Source organism: Pseudophryne corroboree, chromosome 4 (genome assembly GCF_028390025.1).
Source record: "Pseudophryne corroboree isolate aPseCor3 chromosome 4, aPseCor3.hap2, whole genome shotgun sequence".
NCBI classification, from domain to species: Eukaryota; Metazoa; Chordata; class Amphibia; order Anura; family Myobatrachidae; genus Pseudophryne; species Pseudophryne corroboree.
Window position 1 is genome coordinate 336,816,841 of NC_086447.1, and position 16,237 is coordinate 336,833,077.

Sequence of the window (16,237 nt, forward strand, 5' to 3'; positions counted from 1 at the left end):
AAGCCTCAGTTAAGATTTTGTGCCCGAACGAGAAGGGTGCAATCTAGGTGGCTCTCCTGAGCTGCTTAGAGTAAAAGTTTAAATAGGTTTTTTTTTTATTTTCAGTGAGACCTGCTGGCAACAGGCTCACTGCATCGAGGGACTAAGGGGAGAAGAAGCGAACTCACCTGCGTGCAGAGTGGATTGGGCTTCTTAGGCTACTGGACATTAGCTCCAGAGGGACGATCACAGGCCCAGCCATGGATGGGTCCCGGAGCCGCGCCGCCGTCCCCCTTACAGAGCCAGAAGACTGAAGAGGTCCGGAAAATCGGCGGCAGAAGACGTCCTGTCTTCACTAAGGTAGCGCACAGCACCGCAGCTGTGCGCCATTGCTCTCAGCACACTTCACACTCCGGTCACTGAGGGTGCAGGGCGCTGGGGGGGGGCGCCCTGAGACGCAATAAAAACACCTTTTTTGGCAAAAAATACATCACATATAGCTCCTGGGCTATATGGATGTATTTAACCCCTGCCTATTTTTACATAAAAAAGCGGGAGAAAGGCCGCCGAAAAAGGGGCGGAGCCTATCTCCTCAGCACACTGGCGCCATTTTTTCCTCACAGCTCCGTTGGAGGAAGGCTCCCTGACTCTCCCCTGCAGTCCTGCACTACAGAAACAGGGTAAAACAAGAGAGGGGGGGCACTAAATTGGCATATAAATATATACAGCAGCTATATTAGGGAAAAACACTTATATAAGGTTATCCCTGTATATATATAGCGCTCTGGTGTGTGCTGGCAAACTCTCCCTCTGTCTCCCCAAAGGGCTAGTGGGGTCCTGTCCTCTATCAGAGCATTCCCTGTGTGTGTGCTGTGTGTCGGTACGTTGTGTCGACATGTATGAGGAGGAAAATGGTGTGGAGGCGGAGCAATTGCCTGTGTTAGTGATGTCACCCCCTAGGGAGTCGACACCTGACTGGATGGTCTTATGGAAAGAATTACGTGATAGTGTCAGCACTTTACAAAAGACTGTTGACGACATGAGACAGCCGGCAAATCAGTTAATACCTGTACAGGCGTCTCAAACACCGTCAGGGGCTCTAAAGCGCCCGTTACCTCAGGTCGATACAGACACAGACACGGACACTGACTCCAGTGTCGACGGTGAGGAAACAAACGTATTTTCCAGTAGGGCCACACGTTACATGATCACGGCAATGAAGGAGGTTTTGAACATTTCTGATACTACAAGTACCACAAAAAAGGGTATTATGTGGGGTGTGAAAAAACTACCCGTAGTTTTTCCCGAATCAGATGAATTAAATGAGGTGTGTGATGAAGCGTGGGTTTCCCCCGATAAAAAACTGCTAATTTCTAAAAAGTTATTGGCATTATACCCTTTCCCGCCAGAGGTTAGGGCGCGTTGGGAAACACCCCCTAGCGTAGATAAGGCGCTCACACGCTTATCAAAACAAGTGGCGTTACCGTCCCCTGATACGGCCGCCCTCAAGGAACCAGCTGATAGGAAGCTGGAAAATATCCTTAAAAGTATATACACACATACTGGTATTATACTGCGACCAGCAATCGCCTCAGCCTGGATGTGCAGTGCTGGGGTGGCTTGGTCGGATTCCCTGACTGAAAATATTGATACCCTGGACAGGGACAATATATTATTGAATATAGAGCATTTAAAGGATGCATTTCTATATATGCGAGATGCACAGAGGGATATTTGCACTCTGGCATCAAGAGTAAGTGCGATGTCCATTTCTGCCAGAAGAGGATTATGGACGCGACAGTGGTCAGGGGATGCGGATTCCAAACGGCATATGGAAGTATTGCCGTTTAAAGGGGAGGAGTTATTTGGGGTCGGTCTATCGGACCTGGTGGCCACGGCAACGGCTGGAAAATCCACCTTTTTACCCCAAGTCACCTCGCAGCAGAAAAAGATACCGTCTTTTCAGGCTCAGTCCTTTCGTCCCCATAAGGGCAAGCGGGCAAAAGGCCACTCATATCTGCCCCGGGGCAGAGGAAGGGGAAAAAGACTGCAGCAGACAGCCTCTTCCCACGAACAGAAGCCCTCCCCCGCTTCTGCCAAGTCCTCAGCATGACGCTGGGGCCTTACAAGCGGACTCAGGCACGGTGGGGGCCCGTCTCAAGAATTTCAGCGCGCACTGGGCTCACTCGCAAGTGGACCCCTGGATCCTGCAGGTAGTATCTCAGGGGTACAAATTGGAATTCGAGACGTCTCCCCCTCGCCGGTTCCTGAAGTCTGCTTTACCAACGTCTCCCCCCGACAGGGAGGCGGTATTGGAAGCCATTCACAAGCTGTATTCCCAGCAGGTGATAATCAAGGTACCCCTCCTACAACAGGGAAAGGGGTATTATTCCACGCTGTTTGTGGTACCGAAGCCGGACGGCTCGGTGAGACCCATTTTAAATCTGAAATCCTTGAACACTTACATAAAAAGGTTCAAGTTCAAGATGGAGTCACTCAGAGCAGTGATAGCGAACCTGGAAGAAGGGGACTATATGGTGTCTCTGGACATCAAGGATGCTTACCTCCATGTCCCAATTTGCCCTTCTCACCAAGGGTACCTCAGGTTTGTGGTACAGAACTGTCACTATCAGTTTCAGACGCTGCCGTTTGGATTGTCCACGGCACCCCGGGTCTTTACCAAGGTAATGGCCGAAATGATGATTCTTCTTCGAAGAAAAGGCGTCTTAATTATCCCTTACTTGGACGATCTCCTGATAAGGGCAAGGTCCAGAGAACAGTTAGAGGTCGGAGTAGCACTATCTCAAGTAGTACTACGACAGCACGGATGGATTCTAAATATTCCAAAATTGCAGCTGATTCCGACGACACGTCTGCTGTTCCTAGGGATGATTCTGGACACAGTACAGAAAAAGGTGTTTCTCCCGGAGGAGAAGGCCAAGGAGTTATCCGACCTAGTCAGGAACCTCCTAAGACCAGGCCAAGTGTCAGTACATCAATGCACAAGGGTCCTGGGAAAGATGGTGGCTTCTTACGAAGCGATTCCATTCGGCAGATTCCACGCAAGAACTTTTCAGTGGGATCTGCTGGACAAATGGTCCGGATCGCATCTTCAAATGCATCAGCGGATAACCCTGTCTCCAAGGACAAGGGTGTCTCTCCTGTGGTGGTTACAGAGTGCTCATCTCCTAGAGGGCCACAGATTCGGCATTCAGGATTGGGTCCTCGTGACCACGGATGCCAGCCTGAGAGGCTGGGGAGCAGTCACACAGGGAAGAAATTTCCAGGGCTTGTGGTCAAGCATGGAAACGTCACTTCACATAAATATCCTGGAACTAAGGGCCATTTACAATGCCCTAAGTCAGGCAAGACCTCTGCTTCAGGGTCAGCCGGTGTTGATCCAGTCGGAAAACATCACGGCAGTCGCCCACGTAAACAGACAGGGCGGCACAAGAAGCAGGAGGGCAATGATGGAAGTGGCAAGGATTCTTCGCTGGGCGGAGAATCATGTGATAGCACTGTCAGCAGTGTTCATTCCGGGAGTGGACAACTGGGAAGCAGACTTCCTCAGCAGACACGATCTTCACCCGGGGGAGTGGGGACTTCACCCAGAAGTCTTCCACATGATTGTGAACCGTTGGGAAAAACCAAAGATGGACATGATGGCGTCCCGCCTCAACAAAAAACTGGACAGATATTGCGCCAGGTCAAGGGACCCTCAGGCAATAGCTGTGGACGCTCTGGTAACACCGTGGGTGTACCAGTCAGTGTATGTGTTCCCTCCTCTTCCTCTCATACCAAAAGTACTGAGAATCATAAGAAGGAGAGGAGTAAAGACTATACTCGTGGCTCCGGATTGGCCAAGAAGGACTTGGTACCCGGAAATTCAAGAGATGCTCACGGAAGACCCGTGGCCTCTACCTCTAAGAAAGGACCTGCTCCAGCAGGGACCATGTCTGTTCCAAGACTTACCGCGGCTGCGTTTGACGGCATGGCGGTTGAACGCCGGATCCTGAAGGAAAAAGGCATTCCGGATGAAGTCATCCCTACCCTGGTCAAAGCCAGGAAGGATGTAACCATACAACATTATCACCGTATTTGGCGTAAATATGTTGCGTGGTGCGAGGCCAGGAAGGCCCCTACAGAGGAATTTCAACTGGGTCGTTTCCTGCATTTCCTGCAAACAGGACTGTCTATGGGCCTCAAATTAGGGTCCATTAAGGTTCAAATTTCGGCCCTGTCAATATTCTTCCAAAAAGAACTGGCTTCTGTTCCTGAAGTTCAGACGTTTGTCAAGGGAGTACTGCATATACAGCCTCCTTTTGTGCCTCCAGTGGCACCTTGGGATCTCAATGTAGTTTTGGGATTCCTAAAATCACATTAGTTTGAACCACTCACCACTGTGGACTTAAAATATCTCACATGGAAAGTGGTAATGCTGTTAGCCCTGGCTTCAGCCAGGCGTGTCTCAGAATTGGCGGCTTTATCCTATAAAAGCCCTTACCTAATTTTTCATACGGACAGGGCAGAATTGAGGACTCGTCCTCAATTTCTCCCTAAGGTGGTTTCAGCTTTTCACTTAAACCAGCCTATTGTGGTGCCTGCGGCTACTAGGGACTTGGAGGATTCCAAGTTGCTGGACGTAGTCAGGGCCCTGAAAATATATGTTTCCAGGACGGCTGGAGTCAGAAAATCTGATTCGCTGTTTATCCTGTATGCACCCAACAAGCTGGGTGCTCCTGCTTCTAAGCAGACGATTGCTCGTTGGATTTGTAGTACAATTCAGCTTGCACATTCTGTGGCAGGCCTGCCACAGCCAAAATCTGTAAAAGCCCATTCCACACGGAAAGTGGGCTCATCTTGGGCGGCTGCCCGAGGGGTCTCGGCTTTACAACTTTGCCGAGCAGCTACTTGGTCAGGGGCAAACACGTTTGCTAAATTCTACAAATTTGATACCCTGGCTGAGGAGGACCTGGAGTTCTCTCATTCGGTGCTGCAGAGTCATCCGCACTCTCCCGCCCGTTTGGGAGCTTTGGTATAATCCCCATGGTCCTTTCGGAGTCCCCAGCATCCACTAGGACGTTAGAGAAAATAAGAATTTACTTACCGATAATTCTATTTCTCATAGTCCGTAGTGGATGCTGGGCGCCCATCCCAAGTGCGGATTGTCTGCATTACTTGTACATAGTTATTGTTACAAAAATCGGGTTATTGTTGTTGTGAGCCATCTTTTCAGAGGCTCCTTCTGTTATCATGCTGTTAACTGGGTTCAGATCACAAGTTGTACGGTGTGATTGGTGTGGCTGGTATGAGTCTTACCCGGGATTCAAAATCCTTCCTTATTGTGTACGCTCGTCCGGGCACAGTATCCTAACTGAGGCTTGGAGGAGGGTCATAGGGGGAGGAGCCAGTGCATACCAGGTAGTCCTAAAGCTTTTTACTTTTGTGCCCAGTCTCCTGCGGAGCCGCTATTCCCCATGGTCCTTTCGGAGTCCCCAGCATCCACTACGGACTATGAGAAATAGAATTATCGGTAAGTAAATTCTTATTTTTACCCTCTGAAAATATCTGAAAAATACAGTTTACTTTCTGTATGACATGATAATATGATAAAAAATTATATCACCAGGCCCTCTTTTATGAGTTGGCCCTTCGCAAATGTCTCAATAGCGGGCCCACATGATTTGAATAATACATAGTGGTAACTGCAATTGTATCCTAAGAGATGCACTTACTGTTTTCTCTTTTCCTGGTACAACTTGTTCCCCATTTGAGAATCACCTTCGTCAAGCAACTCAAGCTTTTGGCTCCGTTACTAGGAAAAAAAGTGGTGGGACCTCTCTCTGGATGAGTCATGGCAAATTCCACCTTTTTCCTATTAAGTCCTGGGTGTTTCAGACTATTCATAAAGGTGCTCAGGACATAATTTATCAGTACCGAAGACCACAAAACAGTATGATATTTTTTTAAGATATCACATTTACTGTATAAAAGCAGACATTTCTTTCTTATGTATTTATAGAAAGAAAAAGCATTAGAGAGCAATGGTGGCTACTACCATTTAGAGTGGTGGTAACTGCATAAACTGCAGTCCAGTTGGTGGTTCAGATGGCTATGGCACCTGCCAGACCCATTGTGCTTGCACAAAAAGATAAGAGAGGTCAGCCAGCCCTGAGAAGCCTGGCATGGCTGGCAGAAAGACAGGTGAGTGCTTCCAACTGGCATCACTTTCATTACACTCTGGACAAACAATCCAATGGGGAGAAAACACCTTCTCCTGGGAGTGCCTGAATGGCGTGTGATGAGCAGATAATGCTTCCATTGGGAAGCCACTGCCAGTAAATCCAGTGTATGGTCTTTTAGAAGCTGATTGGTTGGTATGAACAACTTATTACTTTATAGAAGGTTTTACATATTCCCCACTGGTGCCTCATGGACAGCATACTGTGCATGGAGTTACATTGAATGCAGTGGTCTGCAGCTAATTCAGATAACCGGGATAAGTAGTCCCAGGTTTGTACATTGCTGTTATTTACATGATTGTTTTTGTTTTTGCAAGAAACTTACTTCCTGCCAACATCAGGAGTACTGCTTCAGTAACACGTGCTTCATAACAATCTGAGTATTATTAGTAATTATTAGTAATATTAGATGTAGTGTATTGGAACTTAGCATGTTGCACTTTTGCTCATCCTTTTTGACACTTCTCTGTCTTGAAGATACTGCTAAATGGAACCATTTTTGCTAGAATGACCCCGAATCAAAAATCTAATCTTGTTGAAGAACTTCAAAAATTGGAGTAAGTGTAAAGATAAAAGTTACAACTAAGCATTCTAGTTGTTATATAAACCTACATGATGTTACTGACTATTGTGATTGAGTCGCTTTCCTGGTTTTCCAAAATCTGTTGACTAACATTTTCCATGTAAAATAACCCTTGTGCTATAGCTGCTTTACTACTAAACTAAAACATAAGTAAACATATAAAAGGAAAAGATTAAAAATAAAATGTGTCTGAACTACTATTTATACAAGCTTTCATTGCTTTAGATACTTTGTTGGGATGTGTGGAGATGGAGCAAATGACTGTGGGGTAAGCAAATATTATAGATAAGAAAACACCTAGATTTATGTTGTGATAACATTAAGTGTTGGTATTGTTATTTTTCATGCGGGATGGTATCGGGATCCCAACTATTGGGATGCCAGCAGTCAAAATACTGACAGCAGCATCCCGAAGGTCAGGATTCCGACACCAAGGTGGTAAGGAGACTAGTCCTAATCCCCAACCCCCCCCTAACTCTAATTGGCGTCTCTCCTTATCAACATAACATTTTATTATTTCACTATGTCAGTAAAACTCCTGCATTCATCTTTTCCTCTGCATACCTCCTGCCTCCCCCCACACCTCTCAGTAAATCTCCTGTGTGACACTTTCCCCCCATAAAGCTCCTTTCTGTCTCTCCCACCATCTCTGCACATTCTTCCTATTGCCATATAGTGTCAGCTTGTGACCCTAACTCCTACTCCAATGGGTGTGTGGTTCTCTTATGCACTTCTCCTCCCTCCTTTCTTGATTATTTTACTACCTGGTTTCCAGCCCACTCACGGACATGTATACAAACCATTCATCCATTGCTGCCAGTGATGGCAGCTGCCCATGGACTGCTGCACAGACCACGCATTGCATGGAGGGGAGGGGGGGGGGGGATAGCACATATAAACATACATGTAATGTTGTATGCAGGGGCGTTTTAATAGAAGAAGGGACCCGCATGCACCCTCTATCGCGGGTCCCCTCCTTTCCAGCAGCAGTAGACTCTGTCATAATGCCATAGTCCACTGTGTATACACAGGTCTCCTGAAACATAGCGCCCGTGCCTTGTTCACGGAGAAATCTCTAGTGTGCATGCGCAAATCACTCGGAAATGGCAGTGGTGGACATTTTTCAAATGATTTCGGTCCACAGTGCAGGGCTGCCGCCACAGGACTCTGGAGGGGTAAGTATAATATATGGGTGCAGTGTGTGCAGTGTGGGTCCCCATGGACCCAGGGGCCCGTGTGCACTGCACTCACTGCACCCATTATAGAAACACCTATGGTTGTGTGTAATATATGTGCTAGCTGCCTTTCCACAGGGATCAGCAGTGTTGTGCGTTTCAGAGCCACCACTGCCTGGGACAAAGCATTCAGCTTCTCTTCTCCTTCTAAGCCCTCCCCCAGATTGCCTGGTTTCACAGGAGTCTGCGGCAGGGCCCTCTGTGTGTCTCTGCATCTGTCTCCTCTTCTATGTGTATGTTCCTATCTTTCCACATCTGTTAGTCTGCCTATATTTTGTTTGTTTACCTTTCTCTCTTTAACAACCCCATGGTTGTCTGTCCTTTCTTTCTACCATTTATGAGTCCGTCCCATTTACCCCTCTTATCATGTCTTTCCCCAAACCTTCTTCTACCAATGGGCAACACTCCCTTTTCCGTTGTGTGCCCTCACAAACCACTTTTCCTCTTGTGCTCTACCTTCCCCCTCCCCATTATTATATCTTTTCTATCTTCAAACCTTACATTTTTCTACCTCTTCTTCTGAAATTGATGGCATACTGGTATCTGCGATATGGACAAATGTTGGCGCAGCTGTGTCCAACACCACATACTGTAGCTGAATCTGAATATGGCAGGGAAACATAACACTTTGATTTCTGTCATTTTTTCTGATCTACAGAATAGGAAACTACTCATTCATTATAAGTCTTATTCATTAAGATAAAAATAAAAGAATGGATACAGTGAAGGAGGTCCCTAAGTAGTACAATACATTGCCCAGGACAAATGAGGGCTCTGGCTGTAACATCATGAGGAAAGTGGGGTTAGGGAGTAATTTGGGTCACAGCAATATAATAAATGTGAGGTGTTTTTCTTCAGTAGGCTTTTCTGAGGTTTCAGTGATACACCAGTATAATTCCCCACCTGAACCCTCTGGCACTTTCTCTTCATTTGATCCCACAAGTGAAGATGAAGTATCAACACTCTTTTCACCCTCCTACTCCACTACCTCTCCTCTTGATCCTATACCCTCACAGATCAGTAAAACTTTTTCTCCTGTGCTTATCCCAACCTTAACTAAAATCTGTAATCTCTCTCTCTCTCTACTGGTATCTTTCCCTCTCTATTTAAACATGCAGTGATTACTCCCATTCTAAAAAAAACACAACTCTGACCCAAACACACTCTCTAACTACTGTCCCATTTCTCAGCTACCAGGTCCCTCCAAGCTACTTGAGAGACTTGCCTACACTTGCCTTACACACTTTCTTAACTCCCACAACTTATTGGACCCACTTCAGTCAGGCTTTCGTGCTCAACACTCCACAGAGACGGCACTGACCAAAGTAGTGAATGATATAGTCACTGCTAGATCAAAAGGCCATTACACACTACCTATTCTTGTAGATCTCTCTGCTGCTTTTGACACTGTTGACCACTTTCTTCTCATACAAACACTACAATCGCTAGGTCTTCAGGACACAGCCCTTACTTGGTTCTCATTAATTAATTAATTAATTAATTACAATAGACCCACTTCAGAACAGATTGAATTTATGTGTCAACCACCTCAGTAGTACTTAGGATTGACAAAGACTGCTGTGTTATAACAGCAATGATCATGTAACACATAAGGATCGGGTTAATTAGGATGATCTGTATAACATCCAAGTTCAACCGTTATGATTGGATGCTCTTCCTTTTTATTCCACAGCTGGGCTTGCGGGATTGAGGCTCCCGTGAACAAGCCCAGCGGTGAAACGTACATCGGGATCGACGTCACCAGGTGACGTCGTTGCAACCACGCCCCCCTTCCGGACTGGGCGGCCGCCGCACTTCGGCGTGTGAAAACTTTGTGGGGAAGCGGGAGAGTGCCGGACGATGACAGTGGAGGAGATCCATATGATCAGTGCTCGATCTGGCTCCACATACAGCGGTGACTGGTAACACATATCCATAATGGCACCATGCCCTTTTTCTCCTCCCTCCCCCACACCGACGCTATCTATTAGGGGATTCTAACAAGGGGGTCATATGTTTATATTATTGCTGACTAATATTTTGATCGGTCAGTATTTATAATTAACCATCTTAATCCCCCTTGTGTTCCTGTATACTCATCGATGTGAATTCAGTTTCAATGTTGCATACTTTCATAACTTTCTTAATTATCATCCTGTGTTGATGACTATCATATAACAAATTAATGTCTTATAAGTTTTGCAGACCTACTGTTTAAATGTATCTTGCAACATTGTTCTATTTGGTGTGAGAGAACTTCAGCTCTTAGATGCAGGACCTTTTTTCCAAACGAATATTTCGCAACACAGTAATACATATACTTTGTTTCTAAAAAGCTGACACATGGTGATTATATCCTTGGATGATGCCACTTTTTTCTGCTATGTAACACATGAGTGCAGCTTAACATATTGGATTGATGTATGTCTAAATGGTCATATGATAGGACGAATGTACACACTCTATTCCTATGTGTTACACTTTCAGATGCTGCTCTCCTTTGCTTTGATTACATAACCCAGGACTGCAATTAAGTACAGCTGAACATTGTGCATTTGAATGCTTAGTGCTTGCAATGCTTATTTTGCTCTTTTGGGCAAATAGAATATATGAATGAAAAACTATTATATATTAGATTCTTTGGACACCAGTGCAAGAATTCCTCCTTATGTCTGACCATTATCTATTGCTGCTCTTTTTCTTTCTTCTGCACATCTAATTGCGATTCTTGAGATGTCTAATTATTCACAAGATTAGGATTTTTGATTCATACTCTGCTAGGAGATAAGTTGGGATTTTTCTTACCTTATAACATTGAAGGACCTAGCAAAATTTATCTGCTTTCTGCTCTTCACTATAATATTTCTCATGTTATATTAAAGTAATAATTATTTAAAAGATCTACTCTTGACTATTTAACCACTGTGTATAACTTTATATTTTTCTATTACTCATCTGGTTGATAGCATTGCTGATGAGAGTTCAGCTCTTCTCAGCGTACACTTTGCTATCACAACAGAAAGCAGAAGTGTCTTTCTTTCTTCCAATACTGATAGTGGAATATTATCAGAATTTGTAGTGAACTATTTTCCACCACCCTATGGTTATGGTTCTTCTTTCCAACACACTCTCATCTGGAAAAGCCTGGGGACTACTAACCCATTGATACACAGCAGGCAGAGTACAGACAGCAGAAGTGGGTTCTCTCTTCCTTCTGATATCATTTCATTATTGTCCACGGTTAGATTATCCTGAAATCAGCCCGATCTTTTAATCTCGGAAGCTGATAGGATAGACCTGGTCAGTACTTGGATGGGAGACCACCTAAGAATACTGGGTATTGTGGATATCGCTAAGATGATCACTTATATTTCTATCTGAAACACTGGTGGAACAACAACTGTTGTATACTATCACAACCGATTTTTATATATTTCACCTTTCTCTTTTCTTCTTTGTCTTGAATTCATATTAGTGAATAAGACAGATATTTTTAAATCTTGACCGAACAGGTCTTTATTTAAAAAAAATAGAATAAATGTTATGTTTTAGATGATTCATCATTACACAATTTATCTTTGACTCATACTTTGAATCTATCTTGTATGAATTTACATGTCACGGTCCGGCGGGAGACTGTGCAGGGGAGCCGGCTCTTACCTGTCCGGTCCCTTTGGAGAGGTCCAGCTGGCGGACGGTGCGCTGGGTGGACAGGCAGGGGCACTGGTTGGCAGCTCAGCAGACTGGCAGCATGTCCCTCCGGTAGGGGTTAGCGGTGCTGCTGTGGAGCCAGGGCTTCTGTGAACAGGCTGGTCTGTGTTCCCGGTGGCCATCTTGGATGTGGGCGAAAAGCCTGTCTTGCCCACACTTCACCAATTTATCACTTTCCTGTGGCCAATTAGCTCAGAGCAGCTGCTATAACACAGGAAGGCCTGGAGGAGGGAATTTGCTAGTGCAACGTCTTTCACAGTATCTGTGAAGCTAGTTCTCTGTGCTCCTGCAGCGTCTCCAGTGTCAGGTTTTTGTTACAGCAAAGTACCCAAGCCTCCTGATATAGCCTTATGCAGACTGCCGACTCTGTTCCCGTGTCCTGCCTAGCTACCTGTTCTGGACGCCGCAGTAACCAGCCTTCGGAAATCCTCCTTTAAAGTACTGGGTCACGGTTCCGGTATCCTCAGCCACCCGCTAACCTACAGTCGTATCTCTATTTCAACTGTCTTTGGTGAACCCTGTTAAACTACTCCAAGTAATAAATGCGCAAGACCTTCATCCGTCCTGCTCGTTTGTTATTCAGAGATCCAAGTGCACCAGAATCATCTTCCCCAAATCCGGATCCACAAGAATCCTCAGACGTGACATTACATTGAAGAGTGCTCCCAAAAAGGAATTCTTTTGTCTTTCCTTCCCCTATATATCTGTAGTTGAAAAGTTTTTTGGGAGCACCACCAATAATAAAGTGCTATTTAATGGTTTAGATATCAGCACTACTCATATTGGTTATATACTAACTTTACATATGTGGCTCTATGGTGTATTGCTGGTGCGGAACTGACAATTTGTATTGCAAATTGGTTCTCATCCTACCTATCTAATCGCTCTTTCCGTGTTCACTTCTATGACTCTACCTCCTCTTCTCTACTTCTATCAGTTGGAATACCGCAAGGCTCAGTCTTAGGTCCTCTGCTGTTCTCAATCTATACCTCCTCTCTTGGTAAACTAATCAGCTCCTTCGGATTTCAGTATCATTTGTATGCTGATGATACTCAAATCTACCTATCCACCCAGATTTATCACCATTTGTATTGGCTCGTGTCACTGGATGCCTGTCTGCCATTTCTTCTTGGATGTCATCTCACCACCTCAAACTCAACATTTTCAAAACAGAATAATTTTTTTTACCACCAGCCAAGAGTAGTTACCAACCTGATATCTCCATAACTGTTGACAATGCAACTATCCACCCTACCCCACAAGCTTGCTGCCTAGGTGTCACCCTTGACTCTGAACTGTCCTTTGTTCCACACATTCAATCTGTCTCTAAATCATGTTATATGCACCTTAAAAACATATCAAAATACACCCTTATCTTACACAAGACACTGCAAAAACTCTAATCCATGCACTCATCATCTCCCGCATTGATTATTGTAATAATCTCCTTACTGGTCATCCCAAACATAGGCTCTCACCACTACAATCCATTTTAAATGCAGCTGTGAGGCTAATCTTCCTCGCCAGACGTTCTTCGTCTGCTGATCCGCTCTGTCAGTCCCTCCATTGGTTACCCGTATTCTACCGTGTTAAATATAAAATACTTTTACTTACATACAAGGCTATTAACCAAACTGCACCATCATACATCTCCTCACTAATCTCAAAATATCTCCCTACTAGACCTCTCCGCTCTGCGCAAGATCTGCGTCTCTCATCCACATGTATTACCTGTTCCCACTCAAAATTACAGGACTTTACCTGGGCTTCACCCACTCTGTGGAATACCCTCCCACGCACAAGAAGACTCTCCTCTAGTCTCCGAACCTTTAAACATTCCCTGAAAACTCATCTCTTCAGGCAAGCCTACCAAATTCCAGACCCACCCACATAACCTTTAATGCTTCCCTATCCAGTTACATCCTCTCTGTACAGTCCACATAACCTCACATTTTGTCTTCCAACATTGCTGGGTGATCATATCATACAACCCATGAAGAACCTAGCAATCTGGGGGACCATTATGTAACAGGTAGCATCTATCCTTGTGTATCAATGCCTATATCCCTATAGATTGTAAGCTTGCGAGCAGGGCCTTCCTACCTCTATGTCCGTCTGTCTTTGCCCAGTTTTGTTCTATAACTGTTGTTCTAATTGTAAAGTGCAACAGAATATGCTGCGCTATATAAGGAACTGCTAATAAATAAATAATAAATAATTCATGGAAAACACTACTGCTGCATATGATCATTAACATTCACCATGTTGCTCCACTCTCATAAGGTGGATACACACTAGGCAATGTGCTCTATGAGCCACTTGAACATAATTTATATCACAGCTCCTTTATATAGGACTTCATACTTCCCAACATTGCCTGAGTCTACATAACTATTTAAATAACTGTTAATAAAACAAATAGTGTTGTACAGTTGTAGTAATGTAGATAAGCTTCCTCCAATGCTTAAAAGCAGATATTTAGTTTAACCATTTAGAAGTCTGTCTACTGAGCACATTATGCCATAGAGATGGAAGCCTTGTGTCAGTACTGCACCCAATTGCACTATCAATAACGTCTGGGAATGCACTTTGTATGTGAGCCCTAAATTACTGCCCCATGTGGGTTATATAAGCTGAGGCTGTTTCTGGCACACATGTGCAGATGCACACATGGTTTTCAAAGCATAAAGATTATGATTGTGGAATGTGTGGCATTTGTGGAGATTGCTAGGTGTATTTAGAGCAATGGATGGACTGGTTTGGAAAGGAAATTGTTAAAAAATATTTTTTTCATGTCCTTGGGAAGTCTCTTCATGAGATTCCTTTTGATCATTCCAATACAACTTTATGTGGGACTTTCTAGGTACAGTATATTTCAACCAATGCAGAAACATTCAAATATATATAAGTGACACATTGCATAAACTCATTCTCATGAATAATTATTAAAAAAAAAAAAAATCTAGACTAATCTGAGATGTATTTTGGAGAAAATAGAGCATCTGAAATTAATAAAGAGGTAGTCGTAAATTGGTAGCAGAATGGACTATGAAGCTACATTTTACTTTTTCCACCATGTGCATTTCCAATGGGACCAACAATCCCACAAAATTAGGCAATACTCATTTTCTGGTGGCAATTTTCAAAACCAGAATCTGGACGTGTACCTCAGTGACATGCGGTGAGGTAAGGTAGAGCCTTTCCTGTCATACTAACATATACGCTAGAGTTTTAACTATATAAACTATATGACAAAACCAAAGAATAAATTAGAAATATCTTCTTTGTATTATTCTAATCATTTTATAGTGAAAAATGTGGAGTAAAAAGTCTATGACAGGATTCACATCTCTGGTCAGAACTCATCAATTTCCAGCAGTATATACTGTTGCACCTGTGTATAATTCCCACATGAACCCTTTGGCTCATATTTGTGTGTAGGTCTGGCTCTGGTACTAGCCACGGCCTCTTGAGCCATTTACCTCACAGTACATCACTGGTGTACCTATATACTGTATGTATATGAAAGGCAAATATGTGCATTGATGTAAAATTAAACCTCCCTCAGCTTGCATGTTTTGTACAAAACTATGACAATCGAACGTCTTTTAACATTTGACCGTATTTATTGGCCATATGCAATCCCAGCTATTTCTCACTGATTAATGGCAAAGTGGGCACAGATTAAGGGTTACATTTACTAAGCAGTGATAAGAGCAGAGACGTGAGCCAGTGGAGAAGTTGCCCATGGCAACCAATCAGCACTGAAGTAACATCTATAATTTGCATACTATAAGATGATACAGAGCTGCTGATTGGTTGATGGGGAAATTTCTCCACTGGCTCACTTCTCCATTCTTATCACTGCTTAGTAAATGTACCCCTAAGCCTTTAATGCCTTTGTTTTCAATAGGTCTTAGATTATTTTGTAAGCAAACTCTGACACACATACAGCATGTATCAGAGGCAGAACTCTGGGAGGCAACGGAGTCATCTGCTGCCGGGCTGCTGCTCTGAAGGGGGGCACCTCTCCTCCCATTCTGTGACACCATTGAATTAAGTTAATTGTTACCGAAAATTTGTAGCGCTCAGTAACCTCAGAATGTTGTATGGGAACCTTATGAATGAAAATAAAATTCTTTATGTTTACCACAATGGTATATGCAAATCAAAATATCAAAATATCAGTCAGCACACACTACAATGTGCATTGAATGTGCTGGTTAAATCACTATCTCTGTAGTGCAGCGGTAAATCAAATTACCAGCAGATATTTGGGATGTCTTATTACTAAGTAGGATTATGAGTGAAAAGCATAACTGATAATTTACTGTATGATTGAAATATCAGAATAAAGTCACAATTGGCTGTCTGCAGCAGTAATCTCCCAGTCGGGGAGTGAGTTGTTTTAGGATCTTTTTAGGGTCCAACTTAAAGAAAACAAGTCCTGTTAAGCTGTGACCCAGCGGTGTATGTGATAAACAGTC

General features: G+C 44.0%; 1 protein-coding gene across 1 annotated transcript in view; it reads left to right on the plus strand.

The window, feature by feature from the left end:
* LOC134909502 (probable cation-transporting ATPase 13A4) overlaps positions 1–16,237 on the plus strand; it is a 254,988-nt gene that overhangs the window by 168,642 nt on the left and 70,109 nt on the right. Inside the window, exons 21-22 of the mRNA XM_063916437.1 lie at positions 6,699–6,778; positions 7,030–7,072. Coding sequence (XP_063772507.1) covers positions 6,699–6,778; positions 7,030–7,072 — 123 coding nt within the window. The remainder of the gene's footprint in view (positions 1–6,698; positions 6,779–7,029; positions 7,073–16,237) is intronic.